At 33.4% G+C, this 13,026-nt stretch overlaps 1 protein-coding gene across 1 annotated transcript in view; it reads left to right on the top strand.

Annotated features, from left to right (window-relative positions):
• The window catches only part of AGPS (alkylglycerone phosphate synthase), a 148,803-nt gene that overhangs the window by 59,113 nt on the left and 76,664 nt on the right, over window positions 1–13,026 (top strand). The window contains exons 6-8 of the mRNA XM_007083917.3: window positions 586–657; window positions 2,010–2,089; window positions 6,977–7,057. Coding sequence (XP_007083979.3) covers window positions 586–657; window positions 2,010–2,089; window positions 6,977–7,057 — 233 coding nt within the window. The remainder of the gene's footprint in view (window positions 1–585; window positions 658–2,009; window positions 2,090–6,976; window positions 7,058–13,026) is intronic.

Here is a 13,026-nt window from a genome sequence, read left to right on the forward strand (position 1 = left end):
TCTGTGAAATTCCTGCCTAACTGTGTACCTGAATTTAACCATGAGGAGACATAGAAACCCAAATTGAGAGAGATTCTATGAAATAACTGACCCGTGCTTTTCAAAAGTGTCAAGGTCATGAGAATCCAAAATAGACCAAGGAACTGTCTTAGATTAAAGAAGAGTAAGGAGACGTGGCAGCTAAATGCAGCGTGTGATTGGCAGTTCCAGAAAAGGGGGCGTTAGTGGAACAATTGGCAAAATTTGAATAAGGTCTGTAAATTAGTTAATAGTATCGTGTAAGTGTAAATTGCTTGGTTTTGTTAATTGAACTATAGTTATGTAAGATATTAATATTTGTGGCTGCTGGGTGAAGGAAATTTTTTGTACCTTATTTGCAACTTTTTTGTAAGTATGAAATCATTTCAAAACAAGAAGTTAAAAAGATAAATAATAAACATTTTGTTTTAATATAGCCACTTAATGTGTTAAAGAGTACATAAATGATGAAAAAGACACTAAAGAACTTAATAGACCCTCATTTTGCAGGGTTACCTAGCGTTTACTCATGTCCCTGTGATTAATTTATTTCCCTTTTCTCAACAGCATGTCATGATGATGTAGTTAAGATTGTGAATCTAGCGTGCAAATATAACCTTTGTATCATACCAATTGGTGGTAGGTATTATGCCTTTTGAATTTTAATATTATGTAAATGTGTTGTTTTTAATTTAAGATATTTATATTCTAAATATTTGTGCCATCATTCTTGAAAGCAAACATTCTTGTAATTATGATATGTTTTTTCTGAAAAATTGGTTTATGTTGTTCATTTTATAGTAGGTCTGTTTACCTGAACTGTTTGAGACATGTTGCTCATGGCTTCTTTCCCATATGGATGCTAGTTGACACTGTGACTTAATGCTTAAACAAGAAAATGTTCCCACTTCAGCAATTACTTTATAACCTTTGTCTTTATGGAGAGAATGTTATTTTTCAAAGGCTAAATATACCCAGTGTATACTTTTGAGAAGGAATGCTATGCAGTGTGAAAGATCAACTAAGGCAATGATGACCAGATCACAATACCTTTTAATGTTGAAAAACAGCATTGCTTTGCATTTAAAGACAAATTTGATCTCTCTTGATCTTTTATGAACCACATTCTTTTAATAATTTACACAAGCCAAAGGAAATTGCCTTCACTAACTCAGTTAGCATTGATGGAATGGAAGTGGGACCCCAACAAATCAGGAGCTCCAGATTCCTTCTTCCGCTTATACTTTGGGTTGAATTAAATTCATGGAGAAAAGGCACTACAGTGTCACTTTCAGGGAAATATTTTTCTGATATCAAAGGACTATGATAAGCAAATAGTGTTTACTGAGAACACGGTATTATTTTGTACTGGTATTAAGAAAGCATTTTTCGTTTGATAACAAATGTTAATGTAAAACAGGAGTACTTTGTTTACATACTTCTATATATTATTTATTCTATATTAAAATCATCTTTTCACTATTGACATATAAATTTGTTTGAATATTGTGTAATCCAGGCAACTTTAACTTGTTTATATTCTAGTTTATTAAAGTCTTTTTGTATGAGAATGTATTATTTCAAATGATAAATGAATCTCATAATTAAGGTAAGGTGTCTTTAGTTGAATTAGGAAGGGTATTTTTTCTTTTAAGCGATATCTCCACAGTAATCTTTAGCTTAGAACTTTTCTAATCATGTTTTTGGAGTTTCACAAATTGCTAGGGGCTTCACTTGAGTGTGCCCAGGGGATGGAGCCATATCCCATTGCTTTCAGCTCCATAATATTTCTTCATTTTGGCATGCAGCATAAAATAAAGGTGAGTTTGCTTTTAGTGTGTTAGCATTTGCAAATTACATTTTGCAAAGTAGAAATAGGTATTACTTTTCTAGTGGGCCTATTTGTATACTTTGTATTAGGAATTTGCCCTAGAAACTTAGCTTAAAAAATAGAATATTAAACATAGCGTTGTTGTTTCCTATTTTGGCAGGAGGAACAAGTGTATCATACGGCTTAATGTGTCCTGCAGATGAGACAAGAACAATTATTTCTTTGGACACTTCACAAATGGTATATGAAAATTTTAGACTTATTTGAAGATAATGTTTGGTTTAAAAAACTCCTTATGACTCAGTCTTAGTAGTCATTATAAAGGTATATTTTTCATTTTGTTTTAAATTTATTTCATCATTATATTTCACCCTTGTCTTCAGGTCCCAGAAAGCTTAGTTCACTCACTTTTAGGCACAGATATTGGTGGTTTCTACCAAAGTAGCCTGAGAAATTGTTAATTTGAGAGTCATTGATACAGTAGATGACCTGATTTGTATTGTTAAAAGCAAAACACATAATATTGGTTAAAGTTAATTTGGAACACCAAAACTTGTCTCCCCAATTTGTTTTTAAAGTTTATTTTCTTTATTTATTTTGTGAGAGAAAGGGGGTAAGGGCAGAGAGAGAGGAAGAGAGAATCATAATACCAAGCAGGCTCTCTACTCTCTCAGCACAGAGCCCGAGGCTAGGCACAGGGCTCGACCTCACAAACCATGAGTTCATGACTTGAGCCAAAATCAAGAGTTGGATTTTGACTGAGCCAACCAGGCACCCCTGCCCCCCAATTTTTTAAAAATATTTTTAGATGTGTATTTATTTTTGACAGAGCATGAGCAGGGAGGGGCAGAGAGAGAGGGGAAACACAGAATGAAACAGGCTCCAGTCTCTGAGCTGTCAGCACAGAAGAGTCCGATGCGGGACTCGAACTCACGAGCTATGAGATCATGACCTGAGCTGAAGTCGGATGCTTAACTGACTGAGCCACTCAGGTGCCTCCTGTCCCCCCAAATTTTAATGCTGTTGCATTTTTGCTTGTGGAAGAATAAAGAGCTAATTTGAATGATAGGATTGTTTTGTGACATATTGGCTGATGGTGGTCCAAGAGTTGGACATTGTGCCATGTTAAAGCTTTAATTTGGGTATGAACTTAATCTTTATATGAACAACAATATTCATGGTTGCATATTCCTTCATTAGTATAAACAGGTTTGTAAAATTTAATTAATTGATTAATTAGAAATTTTTTTCAAATGGCAAAGTAAAATAGTATATCCATTTTCTAGATTAAGGAATTATTAACATTTTGTAATATTGGCTTTATCTTCCTTTGTTTCTCTACTATTTTATTTTATTATTTTTTCCCAACGTTTATTTATTTTTGAGAGACAGAAACAGAGCGTGAGTGGGGGAGGGGCAGAGGGAGAGGGAGACAGAATCTGGAGCAGGCCCCAGGCTCTGAGCTGTTAGCACAGAGCCTGACACTGGGCTTGAACCCAAGAGCCGTGAGATCATGACCAGAGCCGAAGGTGGACGCTCAACTGACTGAGCCACCTAGCTGCCCCCGTTTTTCTACTATTTTAAAAGCAAATCCTGATATTATGCTACTTACAAGTAAATATTTCTGTGTATCTGTTTTTTTCCTTTTGTAACATTTTATTATGAAAATGTTTAACCACACAGAAAAGTTGAAAAAAATTTACAATGAACACTCATATACCCACCACCATCATTCTTTCCCTCTGTCCATCCATGAACCCATCTTATTGTTGGATATTTTTTAAAGTAGTAGACATCACTACCATTACCCCCCAAATACTTTGGCTTGTATATCATTACTAGGATTGAAAGTTTATGATTTTTTATAATTCTTTTTTTTAGGTAAAAGACATGCTTACATAAAATACACACATCTTAAGCGTACATTTCCGTGAGTTCTGACAAATGTCTACACCTGTGCTAGTCAAATCTCTATGACCAGAAAATTCCAAACAAATCCCCAGCCCTCTTCGACCACCCAGAGTAAATCACTTTTAGTTCTAGAACTTCATATAAACAGAATCATATACTACATACTCTTTGGTGTCAGGTTTCTTTCACACAGTATAATGTTTTTGAGATTACTCTGTTCCTGAGTTTATCACTAGTGCATTTCTATTTCCTTTTGAGTGATTCTGTATTATATAACTATACCATAGTTTGTTTATCCATTTTTCTATGGATGGACACCTATGCTCTTTCCAGGTTTGGCTTTTATAAATGAAGTTATTATGAATATTCTTGAATAGGTGTTTTTGTAAACATAAGCTTTCGTTTCTATTAGGTCAATATGTAAGAGTGGAATTAAATCATAGTAGGTACATAGTCAGTTTTACAAGCAATTTCCAGGTCTTTGTTCACAGTAGTTGCACCATTTTACACCTCCACAAACAATGGTAGTTTTAGTTATTCTGTGTATCTGTTTTTAAAAGAACATTTTCTCACTATATTATTGTTGCTCCTGGCAAACTTAAAAACAGTTCCTTGTGTCATTTAACATAGTTTCACATTCAGATTTTACAGTGGTTTCAAAATTGTTTTTATTTTATACTTCATCTGTTCATATGGGGATTGAAACAAGACCCACGTTAGCTTTTGGTTGTTTCCTTAAGTCCCATTTTATCTTTCTTCTTTTTTGAATATTGCTGACTTTTGGAGGAACTAAGTGATTTGTAGTATAAATTATATCATATTTTTAATTTGCCTGTCACTTCATCTTAGTATCATTTAACTCTTCCTCTAGGTTTTGTATGTCCTCTGACCTGGAAGTTAGATATAAAGTCTAGTTAGATTCAGGCATAGCTTTAAAATTTTTTTTCAGCAAGGATTATCTTGTAGATGATGACATATTTTTCTATGTCATGTCACATCACACATAATATCTGTCCACTTTAAGTATTGCTAAAATTAATCAGCAGGGGGAGAGAGGGGAGGGTGGGTGATGGGTATTGAGGAGGGCACCTTTTGGGATGAGCACTGGGTGTTGTATGGAAACCAATTTGACAATAAATTTTATATATTAAAAAAAAAAAGTGGAAAAAAAAACACCACAAAAAAAAATCAGCAGGTGTTCAGATGGTGATAGGCTGATTATTCTGTAAAGTTTCCCATTAACCTTTGTCCTTATCTCTGAGTTTAAGAGAAGAATCGTCCTTAGAAGATTACCTAAGAGTAGCCTGTTCTGGAATAGACTTTGGAATGTTTTTGAATTTCTGTGTACTGTGTACAAATTTACCACTAAATCTGTTACTGAATTTGTAAAATAGTAATAATACAGAAAGTAATTGTGAAGATTAAATGAGATAAAAGTCTTTACATTGAGTAGATAGATGCTGAAAATTCTGTAGCAGAATTTTAAATGGCAGAATTTTAGCCATTTATTTTGTAGAAAAACTTTGTGTATTCACTGCCTTTAATGTTAAACTCTCCTAAATATTGTAGTGGATGGGTGGTACTTATAATTGTGATTTGCTTTGAAGTTGATAAGGTATGTGTGCGAGATTTTGCACGAGTACTTCTGATACAATGTGTACAAAATATGATAATTAGTAATGCCAGTTTTCTACTTAAATATCTACAATAATACTAAGACCTATTGATCTCAAACTTTTTATTTTATTATTAACTTGTATTGGGTAGTGTATACTAGATATAATAGGGTATCCTATATATTTTCTATAGGTTTCTCTATGAGTGCCCATAAAGGTGTTTGTTTGTTTTTCTTTGCCTCCTTTCAGTTTCTTTGATCTACCAAAAATATGTTTGGACCACTGGTAGATACAAGGTGTATAATTACCACAAGCATGTAATCACTTTAACAACCAGTCTACTAGGGGAGAAGTGTGTAAGTTATTCAGATTACTGGATTCTGTCTTTTTACTTTACAGTTTAGTACAGACCAAAAGACTCATTTGCCATAGTTATATTGAAATTACTATGTCTTATTGTGAGAGTATAATTAAAATGATAGCTTTACATAACATAAAACAAAAATTACATTCACATATGTCATCTTATTTAATGTTTATCATAATCCTGTGAATTAAACAGTACAGTGATTTGTGTGTGTTCAAATTTGGGCTATAAGCAGACAATTTTCATATTGTCTATTGCGTTCTTTCCTTTTTGTTATTAGCTAGACTTACCTGCATTAGTTATTGCCATGAAATTGAAAATATCAAAGTGCAAAGAAAGCTTCTGTGGGATCCAGAAGGTCTATATGTTAATCTGTTTGCTCAGCCAAATAGAAGGGAAAAGAAGTCTGACTTTAATAGTACAAAGTAATTCATACATATAAAAAATTAGGTCAAATAAGAATGTTAAAAACATTCTGTAAACATTTTGTAAGTTGAGCCAGATGATATTCAGTTTCTTCTTTTCAAGTAGGAAGCAGGGGTGTGCTTTGTTTCCTACCCAGAGCCTCTGGTCCTATTTTGGATTAAAAATATAGTAGGAATGCCATTTACTATATGCACATGTCTTTTTTTTGATCTCACAATGGCCATCTTCTGATATTCTTAAGTTAGATATGATTTATAACTATTAATAGTAGTGCAGATGGTATTTACAGAATGCCAGGAACTTTGTATGCTAAGACTTTTTTTTTTTTTTGAGATTTTATTTTAAGTAATCTCTACACCCAGTGTGGAGTGCTCAAACCCACAACCCCAAGATCAAGAGCTGCACACTTCACAAACTATGCCAGCCAGGTGCCCCCATATACTAAGCTTTTATGTGCAGCATCTCATTTAATCCTTACACCAACCTTATGAGTAGTATTACTATTCACACTGTACAATGAGGAAGCACTAAAAGTAAATAATTTGCGTAAGGTAAGTACAGTTTAATTCAAATTGATAATGAATAAAGACAGAGTCTATCTTTTAAACCAACTCTTGTGCGATATACTGCCTAAGTTGCTATGTCTGTCATGTTTTATAGTCTGGGATAAATGGAATTTTGTAGTGAGGGTAACCCTACTTGCTTATTTTCTGTCTTGTAACTTGCTACCTTGAATTAGGAAGCTATATTTCCTGAGAAAATGTCAATAGTTCATGGAGATGAGAATTTTTTCTTCATTTGCAACAGAATCGAATCCTCTGGGTTGATGAGAACAATCTGACAGCTCATGTAGAGGCTGGTATAACAGGACAGGAGTTGGAAAGACAGGTATGTTACTTCCTTTAATTAACATTTTCAAAATTGCTATATGTCCTCTCTATGAATGGAGTACCTTTCACAGTACATTCACTGAGCAAATTTGTTCAGCTTTTATTGTGGGTCAGGCATTGAGCTAGATACTGAGGATATGGTAGTGAATAAGACACCATCCCTTACCTTTGGAAGGCTTACATTACAATAGAAAATTAGATAAATAGACACTTATGATTCAGAATGAGAATTGCAAGGTGAAGGCTGAATGCAGGGTATTATGGCTCATCACATGGGGTTAGGAGGGAAGGAACTGGACAAAGAAGGTATTTCAGAGAATGCAGCTTTTAAAATGAGACTTCAGGATGAGTGAAAGCAAAAAAGTTAATGGGAGTGGAGAGAGCAATCCAGTCGGAGAAAGCAGCAGGTGCAGAGGCTTTAAAGGCAGCTGTTGCTCTTGGGGACCTGCAGACAGCTGAGTGTGGCTGAGGTCTAGTGTGTGTTTGTGGGAGAACACACATTCTATATGTTGGGTGGGTGTATGTATAGCAGTGGTAGAGGATAGAGCCAGGAAAACATGAAGAGATCAGACTATAAAGGAGCCTTATAAAGCCCCTTCTAGAAGTTTGAACTTTACCTCTGTATTCAGGTAGTTCTGGCTAGCTCCTGTGTGGAGGATAGATGGAGGGCACATGAAGGTGGGTAAGAGGCTCTGGCATAATTCAGGCAAGAACTGATAGTGACAATAAAAGAGTAGAAATGGAGCAAAGTGAAACATATTGGACATAGAATTCTCAGAAGTTGATGATAAATTGGATCAACTGGGTAGATGTTGGTATTTGCTATTGAACTTTCAAGTGCCTAATTTCATTGAAAACTGCCCATCTCATGAATTAGTCAAACTCTTGGAGACCTTGTAACACTTTTTGGTATCCTGATGAATTTTTGGAAAGCTTTTGGTTCCTTTCATGGATTCTAAGCATGTAATTATTAAAATGTATTGATTTTCAACCGCCTCAAACAGGGTCAGGATGACTATACCTCAGCTGTTGTAAATAAAAATCAGAAAGTTTAATTTGTTGTTGATAATACTGACCACTTTGTTCTACTTGAGTTACAGAGACTCCTCCCTTCTACATTTTAATGGGACATGGAAATGAGATGGTTGTCGATCTTTTTTTAATTGTCTTTTTCCTTATTTCTTGGTAAAAAGTTGAATGAAATTGGTATGCTACTGACCATTTCTGGATGAAAGGCTTTGAAAAAAAAATTAGATTATTATCTTTATTTTTGATTTAATGAACTAAGAACTGGATGAAATTGAACATATTGGTTGAGGCAGTGTTAAGATCTTCAATAAGCCAAGGTTTTATAGAAGTCAAAGTAATTACCTTTGTTAATTACTATAGTTTATAATATAATGAACTTAATACACACACACACACACACACACACACACACACACAAGATGAACTTAAGTGGGGCAGAATAATAGTATTTAATGAAAAAAAACCTGTAAAAAGTCCTGTATTAGTCTTCCATTATGTCTGAATGAGGCCCTAGCAACACAGCAATTTTTTTATAACAGAAAGTGGCCTTTCATGTCTCTAATTTTATGTCTTTGATTATAGCATTTGATGTAGTATTTTAACCTTTCCAAGTTTTTTTTTTAAAGGTTAGAATTAAAATTCAACGAACATATTTCCTTGAAATTTAAATGACATTTTCCTAGACTAGGAACTTCTGATATTTTACCTACTAGTTCATTTCCCTAAATGCCAATATAGAACTTTCTTTTTTGCCTCCAGTAGACTGTAATGTAGTTTCTATAGCTGTTTCAATCCCAGTTCAAGTTTTTCCTCATTAAACTTCTGTACCCTTCAGTTTCTTAATCAGCTGAGGTAACCAGCTTAAAACATCCTGCTTTTTCCTTCTAGAAATTCTTAAATGACACAAATATAGTAGCTGGGTAGCACAGGTTTTAATCTCTTCAGCTTATAGATTTACACTGATTTTAATATATATAAAATTTAAGAGAGGTCATTAATATGTCAATTGTGGATTTGGGAATTTGTTTCTAGGCTTATTAAAGTTTTGGCTACTGTATTTTATTAGTTAATAGTCTGGGGATGTGTGACTTACGTTTTTACTCCCAAGGACTCGTTTCCCTGTGCCTTAGTTTCTTTATCTATGAAATAGAGGTAATAATTCCTACTTTATATATATTTTAGGAAGAAATAAGTTAATCATGTAAAGTGCTTAGAACTTTTATTCATTTCACTAATTTTTATTGAGCACTATCTGTACTTCATTGAAGCACAGCTGACTTTATTCCTTTTATGTGCCAAAGACTTCTATATTTATAACATCATCTTAGAGTTCTTTCTTGAACTCTATAGAGACTTATATTTTCAGTTGCCCTGTTGATGTCTCCACTTTGCATATATAATAGACATTTTAAACTCAATATTTTAAAAATTGAATTTCCATTTTCCCTTCACAATTTGCTTATTCTTTATCCTTCTCATTCTCAGTTGATGGGAATTCAGTTCTTGTGCAGCTTGGGGCAATATCCTTGGAGTCATTTGTTCTTGTTTCACTTTATAATAATTTCACTGAGGTATAATTGGCATACAATAAATTCCACTTATTTAAAATGTACAACTTGATATGTTTTGGTACACAAGTATAACCATGAAACCATCACCACAATCAAAATAATGAACACATGTACCAAACCCAAAGATTTACTCTTGCTTCTTTATAATCCTCTCTATCCCAGTCTTACCTCCACCCCTGGCAGTCATTGATCTGCTTTCTATCACTGTAGATTTGTTCAAATGTGCTACAGTTGTACTAAATCTAATCATGCACTCTTTTTGAGGGTAGATTGAGGGTACGACTTCTTTCGTTAGGCATAATTGAGATTAATGAATATTGTTGCATGTATCAATTAGTTTATTCCTTTTTATTGCTCAGTAGTATTCCATCATATAGATATACCACTATTTATCCATTCACTTATTGTTGAATATTTGGATTATTTCCAGTTTGAGGCTGTTACAAATAAAGCTGCTATGAACATTCATGTGCAAGTCCTTGTATTGACGTATACTTTCATTTCTCTTGGGTAAAAAATCAAAAAATGAAATGGCTAAATCAAATGGTAGGTACATATTTACATTTTTGAAAAACTACCAAACATGTTCCCAGAGTGCATCATTTTATATTCCTACTAGCACTGTGTAAGAGTTCCAATTTCTCTACATCTTCTCCAATATTTGTTAATGTTTTAGTCATTCTAGTAGATGTGTTACAGTATCTCATTGTGGTTTTAATTTGTATTTTTCTAGTTAGTAGTGATGTTGAACATCTTTTCAAGTGCTATTTGCCATCCATATATCTTCTCTGGTGAGGTGTCTGTTCAAGTTATTTGCCCAATTTTTAAATTGGGTTGTTTGTTTTCTTATTGTTGAGTTTTGAGAATTCTTTACATATTCTGGATATAAGTCCTTTTGCAGGTATATACTTCAGAAATATTTTCTCCCAGTCTGTGGCTTGTCTTTTCATTCTCTTGACAGAGTCTTTTGAAGAAAAGATGTTTTTTATTTTGATGAGTTTCAAAACATATTTAAGTTTTTACTTTATATATCATGCTGTTGCTGTCATGCTTTGCTTTAGCTTAGGATACAAAAATTTTCTCCCATTTAAGTTTCATAGTTTTTATTTTACATTCAAGTTTCTGATGAGTTTTGAAGATTTTTGAGTTAATGTTTATGTATGGTGCAAAGGATGAAGTTCTTTTTTTTTTTTTTTTTTTTGCATATGGCTATCCAGTATTTTCAGCACCATTTGTTGAAAAGATTACCCTTTTTTCATTTGACTTAGCACCATGATAAAAAGTCTGTTGTCCATATATGTGTGCATCCTGGGCTCTATTTTGTTGCATTGATCTTTTGTATATCTTTATGCCAGTACCAGATAGTTTGGATCACTGCAGCTGTATCATAAATCTTTTTCAAAGTTGTTTTGGCTATTTTAGGTTATTTGTATTTCCCTATGAAATTTATAATCACCTGTGAACTTTTGTTTAAACAAAAAAAGCCTGTTGAGATTTGATTGGGATTGCATTGACTCTGTGTCAATTTGGGGAGAACTGACCTCTTAACAATATCGATTCTTTTGACCCATGAACATGGTATGTCCCTAGTTTTTTTTATGTCTGTAATTTCTCTTAGTAGTATCTTGTGTTTTTTTTGTAAAACCCTTCATGTTTTTTAAAATAAGCTTTATCCCTAAGTATTATATATATTTTTGATGCTATAGTAAATGATATTTAAAAAATTTGGCACGGGGGGGGACACTTGGGTGGCTCTGTTGGTTAAGCGTTTGACTCTCGGTTTTCGCTCAGGTCACTATCTTGCGGCTTAATGGGTTCAAATCCTGCATTAGGCTCTGTGCTGGCAGTGTGGAGCCTGCTTGGGATATTCTGTCTCTGTTTCTGTCTCTCTCTCTCTCTCTCTCTCTCTCTCTCTCTCTCTCTCTTCTCCCCCCCACCTCCTGTTGCTCTCTCTGCCCCTTTCCCACTCGTGCTATCTCTGTCTCTCTCAAAATAAATGAATAAACCTAAAAAAATTTTTTTTCAGTTTCTGAATGTTCTTTATTAATATGTATAAATACATTTGAGAGTCTAGAGATTACTAAAAAAGTACACAAGACAAAAGTGTAGAAATACAATTGATTTTTGTGTACAGATCTTATATCTAACAACCTTGCTAAATTCATGAATTCTAAGTTTTCTTATAGCTCCTATTGGATTTTCTATATATATGATCATGTCCTTTCTTAATAATGACAGTTTTACTTCTTTCCTTCCAATCTGTATGCCTTTATTCCCTTTTCTCACCTGATTGTGGTGGCTTGTGCTCTAATACCATGTTGAAAAGAAGTGAAAGTGGACATCTTGCATTATTCCTGATTTAGGAGAAATGCATTTAGTCCTTTACCATTAAGTGTGATGTTAGCTATAGGTTGTTGTTGTTGCTTTGGTTTTGTAGATACCCTTTATCAAGTTGAGGAAGTTTTTTCTGTTTTAGTTTTCAGAGTTTTTATTAGGAATGGATTTTGTATTTTGTCAAATTCTTTTTTGTGTGTTAGGGGGGAAGATAAGGTAATTTGAGGCCATTCCTCTTTTTAAATAAAGCTGATTTTCATTACTTAAATTTCCCCCAACTACTGCTGTAGTGGTATTCTACAAATGTTGATATGTCTATTCATTTTCATTCATTTCAAAGTACTGTATTTTTCTACTTCCTTTTTGATTTTTTTCTTTGACCATTGGATACTTACAAGTTATTTAATTTCTAATTATTGGGGGGATTTTTCCAGGCATCTTTCTGTTACTGATTTCCATGTTAATATCATTGTGTTCAGAAAACATTTATATGATATGAATCCTTTCAACTTAATTGATATTTCTTTTATGGCCCACAGTAAGATCTGTCTTAAGAATGTTCTATCCATACTTGAAAATAATTTGTCTTCTGATGCTATTGGTTGAGAGTAGTCTACAATTGTCGATTAGGTCAAATTGATTTACAGTGTTGTTTAGGTGTTCTGTATTTTTTCTTATTTTCTGTCTACTTGTTCTATCATTTATTGAGAGAGGAGAATTAACCTATCACCTATCATTGTAAACCTGTCTTTTTTTTTTTCCTTGCAGTTCTATCAGTTTTCTTCTTTTCATCTTGATTAATGAACCATTTTCTTTCCTCTGAAATCTGCTTCATCTAATATTAAAATAGCCATTCCAGTTTTCTTTTGATGGTTGTTAACTTGGGATATCTTTTCCTTTTTCCATTCTTTTAACTGATTTTTATTTTTATATTTAAAAATTTTCTTGTAGACACCATAAAATTGGGTCTTTCCTTTTTATCTAACCTGACAGTCTCTACCTTTAATTGGGATATTTAGACCATTTACCTTCA

Source organism: Panthera tigris, chromosome C1, assembly GCF_018350195.1.
Source record: "Panthera tigris isolate Pti1 chromosome C1, P.tigris_Pti1_mat1.1, whole genome shotgun sequence".
In the NCBI taxonomy this organism is placed as follows: Eukaryota; Metazoa; Chordata; class Mammalia; order Carnivora; family Felidae; genus Panthera; species Panthera tigris.